Below are 18,177 nucleotides of genomic sequence, written 5' to 3'. Positions count from 1 at the left end.
ACAATTCTACTTGTATGAAAAGAAACTCTAGTTTCTGCTACTTTCTATAATACCATTTCCTAGTTCTGATTTCTATAATACTGCTCTAAAGAGTAAAAATTTAGAGGGGGCCTCTTAAATAGTGTTATAATAACTGCTCTTTATTAGAGCAGTATTACAATGTTTCTGGAAAAAATGGTTTAAATTTTTTTTATTAGAAAAATCACTGTCTTTAGACATCATTCAAAACCACATCTCTCAATAACAGTTTTGTCTGTCACCTTGAGACCCCAGAAAATAAGACACCTGTGATGAAAAACAATTAACAGAAACTAATTTTTACTCGAGCTCACTTCAGCTAAGCTGCACATAATACAAGGATGCTGCTGTAAGATGAAATATCCCAGGAAAAACTTGAACTTTGTTAGCAAACTGTCAACAGCTGTCTGTATATATGGGAGATCTAGGCTTAAATCCCCACTTTGAAAGATAATCAGTGCTGCAATTACATATCCCTTTTCCAAGGCTAGTGGTCTGTTCTGAGTTGCTGCACGGCCCCTAGCATGAGGTATTCGAGGGCACGGAGTTTGAAAGGTTGTGCAAATTCAGATGACTAAAGTGTTTTAACTGATGATGCTAATGTGCTTGAAAAATAGGATAGGATAGTCAGAGAACGATGCTGCCTAGTCCTTCTGCATAGGATACAAGAAATGCTTTCAGATTCCCGTTACTCTTAATTCCTCTTATTTCTTCATCTGTGTCCATTTTAGTATTTGATAGCCCTTTCTTTTAGTTCCTTTTCTCACTTGGCTTAAGCTCAAGCTTTGACTTTTAGGTTATATTGTTGGAGTGCACTATGTAAGACTCCCTGGCTTGAATTCATGTCCAGGCATATCAGTCAGCATCTTGATTTGCTTATCATCTCCTATGCAGGTTGAGTCTCTGCTGGGAGAAAAATCTTTCTGCGTGTATACAGCAATTATAGTTAAGGTGTTCAAGTAAACATTCCTGTGTCTTAACGATGGATTTGAGATTTTTTTCAGGACAGGATTCTTGTCTTTTTGCTCCAGGGAAATAACTCACCTGTCTGTCCTGCTCCCCTCTTCAGAAGTGCAATAAATATTTGTGGAAAAGCAGCATGGGAGTAGAAGGGATTAATTTTAACGCAAAGAGTAGATTTAGTTTTCTAGTGAAAATGGGCAAATGTATATACTTCCTTAGATGCTACGTAAAGTTTTAGGATGTTGAGGAGAAAGATCATATAGGTATTAAAAGTACAAGAAGGAAAAACAAGGCACAAAAATTACCTTTCTTGGTGTTTGAACTTAACAGACTTGGTTGCATTTAATGGCATATTGGATAGATTACACAAAGCTCTCCCACTCCCACCAGTAACAACATCCCACAGCTTGTAGAAACACATTCTGTTTTGTCGCAAGTTTCAGTATTCTGAAAGTTGTGTTAGGAAGACTACACTGCTTATATCTACCTTTCCAAACAGGCGTTTTGGTTCAATCCATACAGGGGCAGCAGTGTTGCAGTACCACATTTTTGGGCAAACCACCAGTGATGATAAACATTACAAAAGTTAAGCTTGCCCCCAACCTGTTCCATGTAGCCTGGGAAGATCTGGGTGAGTACAGCACATCTGTACTGCAAACACACTATGATGCAGGGATTCTCAGGCTGGGGGCAGCCTCATCCACTAAACCAGTATTGTATGGTGCAATAGTGCATGAATGTACAAGCTCAGACTTGAAACTACTTTCTACATGTATTTGCATAGTGCTACACTTAACTAAAGCGCTTTTTTCTCTCTTTGAGAGACTTTTCTTTTTTCTGTTGAGGCAAAGTCTTGGATGTAGCATTCCTACTTTCCAAGGTACTGAACCACTAAGCTGATGTGTTTGTAGGAGTCTAATATCTGGTTTAATGGGATTATTTCTCCTTGTATAGTCTCTCTAGAAAAATGGTCGAAGCAGTACATCATTAGCTAAAGCGACACAGTTTCTCTTCTGACATCGTCTTGCGTGGGGTCCGACAGGGAAGGTGCCCACTGAGGGGTGGACTGTGGTGGGACAACGCTGACTCTGAGGTTCTGCTCTGAGACTGGACTGTGAACCACGCAAACCGTAAAACCAGAGATCTAGGCAAAACTTCTGAGGCTGTCAGATGTACGTACATACTTGTTTTAGGAACCAGGCAAATCCTGGCTACACGATTTCCTTTTGGGGAATTTAGCTGTTGCATTGCTATTATACGTAAGTTTTCTTCTTCAGTCTTTCTGACTTCAGAATAGCCTCAAAGACACAGGGGAACCTTCAAGAGGTTAATTGCTTTCTTCTGTCGAATCTGTAGAAACTTGTAAATTAAACTGGTTGAACACCAATTATTATTCATCATTGCTGTAGGACATTGTTTTTTACTGTATGCTGTAAAAACAATGAAAGAAACATAAGCATTCTAATCACTTTTACGACGTTTATCAAACCGCTCGAGTAAAGCTTTCCATATGCTGCCTGGGATTGTTTGGTGCTTGCTTATGAGAGCCTGGACAGCAGTCTTTGTCTGAAAAGAGAAGAGAAAGTTGCCTTTACAGACCTGCTTATGCAAGGAAGAACAGTATAATCACTGACATCTTCTCAGAGGTTCAAGAGGTATTGCGAAATTCACACATAAGATCTACTTAAAGAAAAAAGTTGTCTTTTGTATTAGCTAGTTGTCCTAACGACACTTTCCTTGGAAAGGAAAGAAATAAAAACATTGATTGCAGTTTGGATAAGCTCAAATTATTGAGATTTAGAAAACCTGGTCATTACTAAGTCAAAGTAGCCTTTAACACATGCAAACATTAAGTTTATGCAATCTCCATCCCTGAAGGTTTTCATCAAGAGTGCTGGATAAAGCCTGACTAACCTCGTTTGATCTCATAGCTGACCTTGCTGGGACCAGGAATTTGGAGTAGGGACCTCCATCTGTCCTTCCCAACATGAATTCTTCCATAATTGTATCATATTCAGCATGCACATAATAAGAGAATTCTTACCTAAATTCTGTTCATTCTTACTCTACATGAGATTCAAATGCAAGTTAGTGAAGACAATGCATAAAATAGTCTGTATTTCTACTAAGGATAAGAAAAAAATCTCCCTTAGTTTTTCCTCATGTATTTAAACTCAAAATAAGGGTAGCTACATACTCCGGTGATCTACCCCAGAGTGATGGTAGAATATCACTGGGAATATAAGAAGAGTGGCCAAACCTTTCCAGGGCAGGATCAGATAGAGGTCAGCCAGGCCACCGCTCATCTCAAACCCCATTTAAAGATGGGGTTTTTTAACTAATATGAGCCACAGAAGACCTAACCGTACTCCCACTGAAGTGGGTGGTGAAAGGCTTGACTTAGTAAGCAAATCAATGTCATAGGAAATTTCCATTTCAGTTTTGCAGGTACACAAAATACTGTTCCCCCAAAATCCAAGAATACAGATAACTGTAAAGGCAGTCTTAGCGCTAATATTGCTCCCGGCCTCTTAAACCTGCGAAGACCAAACTCCGCAGCTTGCTGGGGCAGTTCACTTTTAACAGACCAAACCTGTCTTTCTGTTTTCACTGCTGTGAAGCCCAGAACAACAAATAAAAAGAAAGAAAAGCTAGCCTTCTTGCATCTTCTTGGGGGCAGCAAGGTGTTTTTTACATCACTGATTCCTACCAAATGTTTTGATCTGTGTATTCCTAGGCCATAGCAGATTTTTTTTTGCATAAAGCCCTCCTTTCATCTTCTATGAAAAATTTTTAAAAGTGCGTTTTCTGTATAGATGAGTATTTTGAAAAATGCCTAAACCATGGATCTATAAACGTTTTTATGCTCCTGGGTACTACTGACTTCACCAAGCTGTAGGTACTCAAAATACTTTCATATTTTGGATGCAAATTATTTTTTTAACATTTTCCTTTCGACAATGAGACTGAAGCTCTTGTGGAACTTTGTTTCTAGAGCCCTATGTTATTTAGAGAAGATTCCCAAAGGCATTTGTTATATATGAAATTTATTTTCCTAGTTACTGAAAACTGCACTTAAAACATATTTTACATCATTTCAGTTATGAAAGTTATCAAAGGCATGGGAGAAACAAAGTTAGCATCCCAAGAAGACAGAGCTCACACATTCTGAAAGGACGAGGGCATCCCAATCAACTATTACTATGTCAATACGTACTTGTAGGTTTCCGTACATTAAATAATCCTGGAGTTCAACTGCCCATTGCTTTAACAAGCTAGTAAAAGTATATTTGTCTTTATTCAAGCATATAAAAAACTACTTTCAAGTACATATATAATAGAGGGCAAAGTGTGTAGTTCAGTATTGCAAGGAGAGCTAACTTACCTTTTCAACTAATTCCTCTGTAGTTATATTCGGATCGTAAGGGATTGGCGCCCCAATGTATGTGCGAAATTTAACTGGAAGTCCTCCATATGGAGGAGTAAACGGCAATCGAGTACTTTCATACAACTGTCTAAAAAATCCTGAGGTAGTTTAAGGGAGGAAAAAGTGAGATTATAGTCACAGAAAACAAAATCCAAATTTGAAATTAATTGATTAATATGGAAGACTTCTTAAAATGCATGCTTTATCTGACAGTCAAGAAGAAATTACAGTATTTAACTGTCCACCAAAACAAAGCTTGACAGACTTAATAGAACACTGAAATAAGACTGCATTAAAGAACCAAATCACACAGCACAAACCAGCTATACACAAGCTATTTCCATATCTGAGATACCTCTGCCCCACAGCAAGCGTGTTAGAGAATCCAAAGTAAGCAGAAGTCTGAAAAGCAAAATCTAAGAGAAAATTGAGAGAAATCTGAAAGAAAAGTGGAAAAAAACATTCCAAATTCTTAAAATATATTTTAAAGTTCTTACTTCTTTCTTTAAACATCCTATATCCTTCCCGGACATTTTGAGTATACATTGGAATGATGGGCTAAGGAATCACAAAAAACCAAAAAGGTGGAAATGTTATACCAAGTTTGAATTTATGTTTTAGTGCCTGTTAATGCACCTAAGAAAATCACTTGAATATAGAAGGTAATTATCAGTCAGTTAGGCAGCAAACAAGGAATTTAGTTACAAAAAATAAACTCCAGATAGAAATCAAATTCTATTTCTCAGGTCCCACAAACATTGCTGTTTTAAAGTCACCATCTGTAAGGAAAATGACTGACATTGTATTAGAGGTTTATACCTTTCATTTTGAATGTACATCATAAAAGTTAACTGAGATTCTAAAAAAAAAAATAGCTTCTATGTTATATATTTATTGCAGTATCGCTGACTGAAACATAAAATGAAGTTTTGCAGTTTCTCTGTCTAAAGCTTACATCATGTGTGGTGAATAGGAAAAGTATTCAATTCGTGAAGTCTTGCAGAAAGCAAGTAGACATTCGCGTTTGGCTCATCTCATCTGCTTCTCAAAGTAAGGTCTCACTGAAGCAGTAATGTTTGGATAATACCCCACTGGAAAAAACTTCTGCAGATCCCTTGGACAAATAAGGCAATTGTATGTCCTCCTTGACCTGGACTACACGCCTTCTGGAAGGCAGATCCTTAGGCAGTGACAGAACAAGTTCACTTTGTTATTGTGGCTAAAAAGAAAGATGCTTGAGATACCTGAACTTAAAACAATCATGTCTTACAGCCTGAGGTAAGATTTCATAGTTTGCAGACAAACTAACAGTGATTGCATCTATACATACAATGACTTTTTTCCCCTCTATTGTCCCTTTTCATTTTTTTGAAACTACGTTTTGAGCATGTTGTTGGAATTACTTTTCCAGAAGGTAATGAAAGAACACTTTCTGCTGTTAAGAATCACTACCACAAAACGGAAACCACAGGATGAGACAAAAACAAGCAAGAAAAAGACCTAACTAGAGCCTAACAAAGAGCAGTGGAAACCATTTAAAGAAAAAAACCTCTGACAGATAACAAAAACAGCAAACATACGTAAAGTAATAGTAAACCCTTCCGAATGAGAAATTATGGGAAATTATTAGAAATAAACCCTTAATAATAATCAGTAACATCTTTTAAAAGCATATAACTACTGGACACTAAAAATACCACACTTTGCTTCAGCTATAGATTGAATACTGTACGTCTAACATTTAAAATGTTTGAAACCCATCTATCATACAGAGAAAACACTTCACATTTTAGGAATAGTGCAAGAGAAACATACACAGTGGGTAGCAGCATTCAGCCCCTAAGCTGATAAAAACAGGTACACACATAAAAGCTTGCGTCTGTAAAGCGGAGCTGCAGTAACCCACAGATTTAGATTTGCTGTGCTGGAACTGAGCTGGATCACACCTGGCCAGCTTGAAAATCACAGAATCACAGGATAGTTGAGGTTGGAAGGGACCTCTGGAGATCATCTAGTCCAGACCCCAAGTTTTATAAACCATAGCCCCTGTTTATGTTTTACCTAACTAGGCTTGAACCAATTTCTGGGCACAGATAAAATGCAGGGATCTTCAGAAATGATGACTCCTCCCCATTAGCCTGTCAAACTCCAGCCATAGGCAAGGGTACTTCTGAAGCTCAGGCCCCTGGCATACATAAATTCAACTGAGACAAATACATGGCCCAGAGGTTCATTGAGTCATAACATTAAATAGTAACACTTTCCTTCTCCGACCTCAAGTAAGCAGAGTAGTGACAAGAGATGAAGTGGAAACTGAATGTGGAATCCTGCAGGCGAGGACTGAGACTGAAACTACATTCCTCGTTTGCTTTTCTTCAGCTTTTTCAGTGGAAGAACTGTTGAACTTCCATAACATTATAAGAAGAATGGGAATGTCTATTCATATATAAAGTTGTTTTTGTCTTGAAATCCTCATTCAAGTCATCTGTGGCAGGTTATGAACCACCATGTAGGTAGTCATTTTGAATACTCTAAAGTGTGTGTGGTTCTTTGGTTGATGGCTACACTGTATGTAGAATAAATTAAAAAAAAGGCACTTATAGTACTCTCTTGCCTTCATCCAGGATCTGAATAAATATTAGCAAAACATATATGAATTGCTACATTATAGAGCAAGTTCTGATTGTTTAGATGAGCCTATCCCCAGTCTTCAGTCAACCTACGAGACTAGTTTGGCCAGTATTGAAAAGGATGCAGCAAGAACAAACAGAAACAATCAAACTCCAGATGTGTTAAAAGATGGAATCCAGTTAATGCTATGGGCCTAACCTTATATAAGAAATGGTATATAAGGTTTATATTGCCCCCTCTACTGGTAAATGCACAGCACTCCTTTTTTTTAAGTTAACCTGCAATGTGTCTGGTGACAGATTTCCAGAGAAATAGCAAAGATGCCCAAAATTCAGTGGAGCCTGCAAGCTAATTACAGTGATGCCCACCATACTGCGATCCAGTCAGACTTCCTGATCATAAAAAACCCCACAAGTGAATGAGTGCAATAACATGCGATACAGGAGCCAGCAGCACTGTAAAGGTGAGCTCAGGCTAGTAGGTGTCAAAGGAGAAAAACATTCTCTCTGCCCTCCAGGTAACAGATAATCCTACATAGTGTCTGTTTTACCAAACTTTATACAAATGACCACAAGAACCTTTCATGCTGCAAGAACCTTATCCTCAATGAATACCCAATTCATTGAATAAAAAAACCCACAAACCCTGTCAATAGAAGGTACTAGCAATTTTAGGTACTACTATTCAGCTCTTTCCATGTGTTTCTAAATTATGGAAGACTGGAAGGATTAAGAGGATTACTAGGAAGCATTTTTGTGATATGTTTTCATTAGGGTGGTACTCTATATTGAGGGCACTCAGGTTTTTTTAATTCAGTTTTTTTTAAAAAAAGTTATTATATGGTAGAATTACACTATAAGGTTCCAAGTGAAGTGAAAACATCTGGCAAAAGATTGTTCAAATGTTTGAAGTAGCTTGAAAGACAGGTATGAAAGCAAAACTATTAGAAATCACTCAAGTTGTTAAAGTGACACCTCTTTCTGTGACTGTTCGAGTATATTATTAAATTAATACATAAAAGGAAAGACTATAAGAGAATTTAAAATGCCCATATGAATATGACTGGGTTTATCCTATTCACATTCTGATATTTTCCTAGTAGTGGTGGTGTACAGGCCCACAAAATATATGCAGTATTGTGACTAACATTTACCAGCCCATGCTATTTAGAAAAAAGGACAGGAGAGGGAACAGAAGCACATAAAACATGACTTTTAAAAGGCCACATAACAAGACAAACAAAGAGGTAGAAATAGGACTCCCAGCCTAAAATTACTTTATCCATTGGGTAAATGCCCCTAAATCTATTCTAGTGTTTAGTTATCTCCTCACAAGACTTCAGAGACAGATAAAGTTATGAAGAAATATTAACCTGAAGCATGCATTTTGCAACCCTAGGTACTTTGTAGTAGGAGCTTTAGCACAAGAGACCAAAGCAAAGTTTGAGAAGCGACAAATTGGATGGGGTGAGAAAGAGATACAACTGCACAAAACACCTGAAAGGTGTGGTAAGAAATTCAGGTTTCATGGGAAGAATTCAACTTCCTGTACAGATTCTCCTATATAGACAGAAAAGGATTATATTTATGTGGAAGGCCAAAGAAGAGCACTGCAATTGAAGAGATATTCATAAGAATGTAAAGAAGAATGACGGTTGTGCAATTCATGAGAAAGCAGCAGAAAGCTCATGGCAGAACAGATGAAGCCTGAATGTGCACCAGTATTGTCAGATACAAAGAACGCTAAGTATGCTAAATCTAAATTAAGACAGAAAACTCATCTCTAGTGGTGATGATGATGATAAATGGAAGGTAGGAAGAAGACAGGGTTGCTGCTCTTTCAGCTCTATGCCATCCCAAACAAAATTATTTCCCAGAGACTGCATCAGAGAAACAGTCTCACATGTGGCATTAGGTGGAAGAAGTCAGAGCCAGTAGTAGAAGTTTGTATTTGTAGATCATCATATGGAAAATATAACTGAACCTGTGGCCATGGGTACATTAGTGGTGTGCAAACCAATAGGAGCACATCTCCAGAAGATGGTGAGGATCTGACATTCAACACATTTCAGTGCTCTGTTTTTAAGTAGAACTAATTCTTGTCTGGTACTATTGACTGAATGCCCGTTTGCAACTGGAGAGTATTAGGTCCCGCTTCTGGTTTAGTTTCAGCCAAAAGGAATGCAGCCCAGGTATTCTAACATGTTCCATGATGTGAACGAAAGCATGGTAAGCGAGGGAGATGGAAAAACTGCTTCAAAAGTGCTGACGTGATTCAAACTCAGACACTGATGTCTTGTGTTAGTTGATGCAATCTTTCACAAACATGAAGTAAGGGTAAGAACAAAATCATGGACCGTCCCAGAATGTATAAGAAATAAAGATAAGGATAATACACTTAAGAGCCATAAGAAAATGACTGGGTATGTAGAAGTAAGATGAAGATTTAAGTCTAGTAGGATGACAGAAAAGAATGAAACCTTATGGCAATATGGAGAAGGACCACAGTGAAGAAATTCCTGAAATACAGTCAAGACAAGAAATTGAATGCCTGCATGATGGAACTGTAGACATGGAACTGTAGAGATGGATGCCTTGCAACAGTAATGAAAAAGCTATACAGATCCATAAAATCCTTGCTCCCTGCGGATTAATGTGCTTGAGGAAAGTGGTGGGAAAAGGAAAAGAAATCTTTACTCCCAAACCTTTTCTTCTGTCTGGAAGATATTCCAACAAACACTCCTAAGCTGCATTTTATAATGAAGCATGTATGCAATAAGCATAAACTGGGATTGGTAACATATAACACTCACCACTTTTGCATCTAGAGCGACCTGAGCAAACCCTTTTCGATTTCCCCACATAAGTTGGTAACTTTCGTCACTGAATAGTGCTTCTCTAACTCCACCTGGTGAGATGGACACCAAGTGTCCATTCTTCAGTGCAATGAGACATTCTTCCCTTGAACCTGGCATAACACCCGTCACTTCCAATAATAATTTAAGTCCTGCAATAAATAAGTAGTAAATACTTATTATTGTAACAATAGATCACAAACTCATGTACGAACAAGATTACAGCTTAATGAAAATCTAATCTAATAGCTATATATTCAGACTAAGGCAAATTTGTCCAAAGGAAATAAAACCCGTACAGAATAAATATTGGCAAAATGGCAAATACGTGACAGTGGGTTTGCCCAAATGTCATGAAGATGAACCAGCTTATCAAGAGCATCTCTAATAAACTAATGTCTCCACATGTTATTTTCTATAATTATCAAAACACCAGCCATGCAACTGAAACTTCTGCATCATAGTTAGAAATCTGAAAATAAACATCTATTCCTTCCTCCTCCTTTTGAAATATTTTAATACAGAAAAAATATATAATTTTTCAGTACAATAAAGATTACTACAAAAATAAGTACCTGACAAACAACTATTTTTAGTGTTCTTTTAAAATGTGATGTTTAACATTTTAAACATTGAGGTTTTGAGTTGTTAAATTGAGTATTTTGTGGTTAAATTGCAAACTACGTGGATCAAATTGGACTGACTGCTGTACGACTCTTAAGATGCATGAATGGCAGAAGTTAACAGGGCAGTTTCAGCACTGCACGAACAATTCAATGAATCTCCTTCCTTTGTTTCCGTAACTGGGATTTCTCAAAAAGACAGATTGAGAACCATAGAAGCGCTCTATGCTTTCTTATATTATGTTCACATTTTAAATCTAACAGTTTGGAACTCCCATAGAGAGCTTCAGCAAATGAGATTCCCCAGTCTTCAAATTCACTGTCCCAACAGCATGGTTTGAAAATAAATTGTTTATAGTAATAAATGTAAACAACATCTATGGACCACCAGAACTGGTGTCTAGCACTGCCACTTTGGCAAAGGTCTGCAACAGAAACTTTGGAAAACCATCAAAAACACAGTGCCGCATCTTGTAATTGAATTGTATTCAATCTTATTCAACACATCATGTTTGATAGATCTTTCTGTCAAAGACAGATGCTGACTTTGTTTAATCCCTTTGTGAATCCTCATGTATTCCTGTTTTATCCTGCAGCCATGAATGCCATATCCTTATTAAGTGAATAGGAACTTCCTTTGCTTGGCTTTAAAACTTTTGCTTGTTAAGAATTATGATGTATCACATGAACATATTACCACTTCTTAATCCCCTTTTCCAGGTCACGCAGAATTTTATATCCCTCAGTCATGCAGGACTTCTGTCCTATATACTGGCTCTTCAAAGGAAGCCATGCCAGGCCTCTGATCATCCTTGTCCTTTTTTGTATCTTTATTACTTTGCAGCTTTTCTGAGATGGGGAGACCAGAATTCCATGCAGTACTCAAGATGTAGGCCCCATATGCATTTTGAGTACATAATGGTATTTTCTGTTTCTTCTTTTTTCATGATAAGCCTAAAATTCTGTTTGCCTTTTGGCGATTGCTGAGACTTAAGCTGACATATTCCCAAAGTAATCTAGAAAATTTAAAGCCTAATTACATGTTCATGTGTTTAGACTTGTTTTTCTTTCCTTCTGCACTGCATTATAACTAATACTGGCTTTCGTCTCCCATTTAATCAGCCAGTGATTCAGTATTGGTTGATAACCATAGTCTGCGTGGGCTTTTACTGTCTTGAAAAAAAATGGCCAGTATAAAGCTTTGTCAACCTGGTGAATTCTGCTTCTTTGTGAAAATGAGTTATTTATTTCTACCCTTTATTTCCTACCTTTTAACCAGTTATTCATTCACAGGAAGACTTCTCCCATAACTATAATTAATCCGTCACACTGAGGTTCAGCATGTGCTCATGAGCATTCTTTAAAGAAACAATCTGTGAAATGTAACATTTCTCTGCAAAAAGCAGGTAAGTATGGTAAAGCAAGAGGTTAGGGAGAATTTTCACTCAGTCTACTACTTTCAGTCCCATTTTCTACTAATGCAGCAAATGAGGAGGCCTAATCTCCATTATTTGTGGTCTTTTTTACCAGATGCCTTTTTGGTAGCCTTTTTATAGGTTGACACCATATTTGCCACCTTCTCTTCCTCTTCATGAACATAATTCAAGCAATAGGCTATGCACACATCAGTAGTCCAGAAATTGCACAGCCGAGAGTGTTGCTTGGTCCTGACAATAGTTTACTATAGATTTGTAATAAAAATCTGTGCTATGGACACTTCAATTTGAAACAGTACCCTCTTATTTATCCCTTAAAAAAGAAGTCTCCTTTGCAACATTCTGCTAAGCTTTATCTTCCTATGACTTCATGCTACTGATGTGTTTAGTACTACACAGTATTTCCTAAGTATGCCTTTTGCAAATTCTTCCTCACCATCTTTCTAGGGATGACTTTATATGTTCTTGCATCAAACTTGCTTGAGTTTATGCTCTTCGTTTTCAGTGTTTGAACACAACTTCCTTTTCTGAAGAATGTCCTTATGCTTTAAATAGCTTCCTTTACTCTTTAGTATTATAATATTTTTTAATGTAAGTGGTATAAAGTTGCCTTTAAATAATCTCCCTGCTATTCCTTTTGGATGCTCCTTCTTTATGCCTCCTTTTACTAAACATGAATGAGGTTTGCTTTTCTGTATCTTCTCCTTTTCACAGTGGAATTATTTATTTCTCTTTCAGTCCACAACGTGTTGAATGTGTTGTGGTAGTCAGTATTACAGAGCTCTCTTCAACAGTAAAATATTCAAACAAGTTTTGTGCTCTACTCCAGGCTTTGATCAAAAGATAGATTTGATGTCATAGCCCACTGCAGTGTAGAGGGCAAGTAGGTAATTGATATCCTACCATTTACTGAGCTCTTCTGCTCTCACAGCCCATTGCTGACCAGCCAGCATTAGGTCAATAATACAGTCCTGTCCTACACTTTCTACTGAGGCATGACATTTCAACCCAACAGGATTATATAATGTCTATTTGTGGGCTTTGGAGGGTCTACCAGTGTTTTTATGACTTTTCACTTAAAAGACAGGATATTCTACCCTGCTTGCCCTTCTGCATCTACCAGCTTTTAGTTTAAAAGTCTAAAAGCAGTCTTTTAGTGTAAAAGCTCTCTTGAAAGGTAATAAATGTAAATTTCACCAAAACCACCAGCAGGCTGAGTGAATCTAGGATGCTTAAATATATAAGAGAACATGTTCTTACCTGGTAAACGAAAGACAAAATGATCAGCTACTGACAGACAAAGTCTTTTCTTCCAGAGAAACAGCCTAGACAAAAAGTAAAGGTAGTCTATAGGAATAGCTCCATGGTAGTACACAAGAATGCCCGGTCCTTCTGGTAGGTTTTCCACGCCATGAAGCTCATAACCTGTTTGGGATGGAAAGCAATACACTGACAATAATAGCTGTAAATCATCTGGCAATTTAAAGAAAACTGTTTACTGTCCTTTGCTAAATGACTTTCAGAGAGTTGTGAAAGCCTGTGCAGTAGCTTTTAAAAGAATTAAGTTCTGGATGAAACTTCTGGTCACTAGCAAAGAGAAAGCCCCTCAAACACCACAGGTTATCGGTGGACTAATTTGTTGGTAAGTTTAATCGCTAGATGAGGCCTGAACCTGACATCTTCCCCAGTGAAGGGAAATTAATTATTTCCCATTAGGAACTTTTCCCAGTCCAAAGTATAATAATAATTCAAAAAAATTACTATACTGGTGTGAAACTGCTTCATCAGCAGAATGAGAGGCAAACAACCAGTCAGGATGCTTTCCTGAAATATGGAAGTATGAATCTCCATTCTGTGTCAGGCAGAATGAAAAGTTTGGGATTTTACATAATAAAAACTTTCTCTGGTTGAGATGTTTAAGTCCAAACCAGAATCCATAAGAATCCCAAAGAGAGGTTCTCTCCACAAGAGTGAAATGTATTCACTTCACAGTGGAAGTGAATTTCCTCACAGACATGGACTTCTGTAAATCCCTCTCCTGGCTCTTCCTACATTTGATTTAGGTTTTAGGCGGAGCCAGAGTAGGAGGCTAATGTATACAAAGGCTTGGGAAAGGCACAGCTTCTGCCAACTAAGAGCTCTATTCCACCTTCATCTCCATCCCTGCTACAGCTCCTGTCATGAGCCATTCAGGGAGAAAGATGGGGATGGAGCAAGCAGAGTCCTAGGAAGAGGTGGAGAAAGTTTTATACTGCAGGATGTTCAAAGATTAAGGGAAAAAGCTGTGAGGAAGGATAGCAGCATAGATAACAACCTGTTATTCTTCACCTTTAGGGCAGCAAAGTCAAGTCTTGCTGATAGCCTTAAACTACATCTGTGGGAAGAACAAATGCCTAGCTTGCAGCTGAGGATTTTCCTAGGGAGCAGGTTGTGTTGAAAGTATTTGAAGGTTGAGTGTAATGAAACTGAAAAATCAGGTTACTTTTAAATTCTGTCGCAGTACGAACTTAAATGCGGTATCTAATTATTTCTTTGTCCTTATAGCTCTTAAAATTATTTTCAATTGTCATAACACAAAGTAGTTTTCGCCAACTAAAAATACACTAATTACACTTCCAACTAGTTGTTGTGTTTTGATCATTTATTATGTGGGTTTTAAATGGCTACTAAGGTAAAAAATAATCACAAATCTCCCTTGCAGTTATTTTACTAGAATTAACATTAATGCTACGCTTCACTCTGATACCATATATAGAGAAGTACACCTGCCTATCCACTTAAGAGAAATTTACCCTATATAAAGTAATTTCTCCCTTTCATTCTGCTTATTCTATGTCGCAATCAGTCTTTGAGGCAGAAACTTTTGGGTTAGATGCCATGCAAAGTATAATAAATGTAATTTCTTTGCATCCATTTGGAAGAAATAAAAAAAAAAATTAAAACTTATGTGTATTTACTATTTATTGTAATTCAAAGCTTCAGACAAGTCATGTCATACTTACCATGCCATATTCTTGCATATATATCCCAAAAGCTTGCTATAGTTTTCCTTGCACTATCCCAAACATCACTCAAGGGGTCTGCTTTTACCTCACCGTTCCTCTGATATATTAAAAGCAAAATATTAGTAAGGTAAATGAAAAACAGGATTGTTAAAGGAACTATAAAAAAAACTAATATTGCACTCATTGTCAGTGAGACAATGACCACATGAAAAAGGTATTTCTTCAGGTAGTCCACAACAGTCCATTCTTCCAGTACGTAGGCAAGGCAGCTTAGGTCGGTCATAAGTATCTGTCCGGAAGCACAAGATTCTCTTCTACCTATTGGAGGAGAAAAAAAAAAACAGCTCTAATGTCTTTAACCACGGAAATGTCCCAATTTAGGAAAAAAGTTTTCTGTAGATATACCTGATGCCTATTTTGGTATAGCACAGGGTCAAACATTTTGTCTTTCTCTGTCATGCCGAGATAGCTGCTGGCAATTGCCATCCACTACTGCCTGTAAAGGGTGATGAGATTATCCTATGTATTTATGGATCATTTTTACACAGCCAGATAATAGAAGCTGAAAGGACGAGGGCTGGAGTCCAAAGAAGCCTCAGGATCCATGCAACATACAGCACATTCACTGCCAAGACTATTTATCAGATGATTTCTCTGTATAAGTATGGCTTACTTTTTAGAAGCTCAGAAGAGGGCAAGTGGTAAGTATTTTCAGCAGCGTTAGCCAAGAAGACTGCTACCAGAGGTCTGGGCTCTCCTGATCCTCTGCAGAGAGTCCAGCCTGGGCTTCTGGTCCCTCTCAGTCTGGCAGCAGCCGGCAGCGAGAGGAACCAACAGTGGAGTGAGCAGCTGAGTTAGATGAAGAGCCGGTAGGCAAAACCTGGGCACCCGTGGCTCCTTCCCAAGGGCTGGAGGTGCCTGGGACAGTGTTTAGTACTTCTGGCAGCACTGGGAAAAGCAGCTCTTCACCCCTCATCCACACAACCATGCCGACACACCCTTCTTTCAGATTTTCCAGCCCCAGCGAAGCCCAAGTGGGCTCCGTGGCCTTAGTGATACGTTTGCCACATGCAGCTCCCTACGTAGTCTGTTCCTACAGCTGACCCTGCCTGCCTGACAGCAGGTCGTGGTTTCTCTGCAATGCAAGAGCACTCAGCATCGCTGGCTGATTTTAAGATTCTTGAGCATTAGCCAGGGATTTAAACATTGCAATCAGGTTCAGTAATCCATAACTGAATACAGCTTTTATTTGCCTCAGTCAGGTTACTACTTGTTCAACGAGTAAATTTTTCTGCTCCAACACCAGAACGAGTACCTACAAGAAACAAATCGTAATTGCCAGTCAGTGCCAAGATCATAAAGCATAGCAAGTCCAGACTTTTCTGACTGTATGTCTTCAGCTGCGTACTTGCATAAGCAAACTTGTTATACACTACCCGCTCCACTTTTGTTTTTCTTCTTTGAAGCCCTGTGTAGAATATAGGGGCGGACTGGTGTAAAGCACAGCTCTGTTCAGAGTTATGGATGACAAGGAGTACAGCAAACAGCAAAAGTGAAGAGCAGCCATGAACAAGCACTAGACTCTAACATGCAGTAAAGAAAACAAGCCCCATGGCAAGCCCTGCCGATGAACAGCTGTAACAACTATAAATTTGGTTTCGCACACTCCAATCAAATCTGTCCTGATCTCAAACCCTTTGAGCCCCATGTGGGGCATGAAAAAGGACTGTCGTGGTTTAACCCCAGTAGGCAGCTGAGCCCCACACAGCCACTCACTCACTCCCCTCTGCAGTGGGATGGGGGAGAGAATCGGAAGGGCAAAAGTGCGAAAACTCATGGGTTGAGATAGAGACAGTTTAATAGGTAGAGCACAAGCTGGAGGAATAGTAAACTAGGAGCTCAAAGGAAGCAAGCATTGTATTAAATGATGCTCAGCATGGCACAAATGAATGAAACCAACGTGGCAAAGAACGTGACGAGAATTAATATGGAATTGCTTATATCCTGGTGACTGGTGCCTGAGTAAGATATGGGAAGATCTGGAAGTTCTCACTGAAAAGAGATTTTGTCAATAACATGAAAGAAATAAAAGGAATAGTCTGCATGATTTGGATATTAAAATTTCTGCTTAGAAGGCATTTAAGAAGGATAAAGCTGATGGTGTGGTGCGTCCCTATAGTAAAGAAGTTATTAATTGTTTAAAGTTGCTGGTAAGAGCAAGGTCTACAAATCCTCAATGCCTGCGAAGCATACTGTGCTGACAGAGCCCAGGAGAAGGCCATGTTAAGGGCTTGCCTCAGGCTACTGAATCAGAAATACTCAACAGTACTTAGAATAACTCGTTCAGCCTGCAACACAGGGTGAAGGAAAGGACTGGATTTTGCATTGTTATGGGGCCTTCAGACTGGGAACACAGACTACTACAGCCAGTAGCAAAACTGGCTTAAAATTGCAGATAAAATGTCCGTACTGATAGTAAATGTACCAATAATAACCCCTATATGATATGATGATTAATTTGGATATATTGATCACTGACTGGACCCTGGTGATAAAGAGATCATATAATCTACCAACATTTTAAGATTAACATGTCCAGGTATCTTCTCGTACCTAACATTCTTTTAAAAACCACCTGAAATTCCCTCTGGCCTCCTGATACTCATTTTTAGTAACTCTTGAAAGACTAGGGAAAAATCCAGAGGACTGGAAGAGATTTAAGATTATTCCAAAGTCACCAAACACAAGTAACTGCAGACTCAGCAGCCAGATAAGTTATAGAATCATAGACTCATAGCATGGTTTGGGTAGGAAGAGACCTTAAAGATCATCTTGTTCCAACCCTTCCAAGGAGGGGGCATCGACAACTTCTCTGAGCAACCTGTTCCAGTGCCTCACCACGCTCACAGTAAAGAATTTCTTCCTAATATCTAATCTAAATCTACCCTCTCTCAGTTTAAAACTGTTACCCCTCATCCTATCACTAGACTCCCTGATAAAGAGCTCCTTCCCATCTTTCCTGTAGGCCCCCTTTAAGTACTGGAAGGCAGGTGTCATGCACATACAGTTTTACTCGGGACTTGTTGAAGAGTCACTTTAAGCCACATGTGAACTGCTACTTGCAACTCGCCTTTCCACCAGCCCCTCACTGTATGTTCTCAGCACCAGCCTGGTCTGCAACAGGATCAGCTAGCTCCCTGCTAACAAGATGACTGTGAAA

The 18,177-nt window shown here is 38.5% G+C and overlaps 1 protein-coding gene across 1 annotated transcript; it reads right to left on the bottom strand.

The window, feature by feature from the left end:
• Window positions 1-2,442: 2,442 nt before the first annotated feature.
• On the bottom strand, window positions 2,443-15,273 carry LOC104251772 (transmembrane protein 68). Its single transcript, XM_009811225.2, has 6 exons — window positions 14,955-15,273; window positions 13,213-13,377; window positions 9,852-10,045; window positions 4,906-4,966; window positions 4,367-4,506; window positions 2,443-2,547 (listed from the first exon to the last, which is right to left on the bottom strand). The coding sequence occupies exons 1-6, from the start codon at window positions 15,238-15,240 to the stop codon at window positions 2,443-2,445; spliced, it is 951 nt and encodes a 316-aa protein (XP_009809527.1). The 5' UTR covers window positions 15,241-15,273.
• Between the last annotated feature and the right edge of the window lie 2,904 nt (window positions 15,274-18,177).

The sequence above is a fragment of the Gavia stellata genome, chromosome 3 (genome assembly GCF_030936135.1).
Source record: "Gavia stellata isolate bGavSte3 chromosome 3, bGavSte3.hap2, whole genome shotgun sequence".
Classification (NCBI taxonomy): Eukaryota; Metazoa; Chordata; class Aves; order Gaviiformes; family Gaviidae; genus Gavia; species Gavia stellata.
This window is presented reverse-complemented; position numbering and strand designations above follow the sequence as displayed.

Coding starts and splice junctions, on each gene's coding strand:
- LOC104251772 (XM_009811225.2), bottom strand. CDS start 15,240: ATGACCGACCTAAGCTGCCTTGCCTACGTACTGGAAGAATGGACTGTT. Junction 13,378..14,954: donor ATATGCAAGAATATGGCATG/GTAAGTATGACA, acceptor CATCCCAAACAG/GTTATGAGCTTCATGGCGTG. Junction 4,507..4,905: donor TAGGATGTTTAAAGAAAGAA/GTAAGAACTTTA, acceptor AAACTACCTCAG/GATTTTTTAGACAGTTGTAT.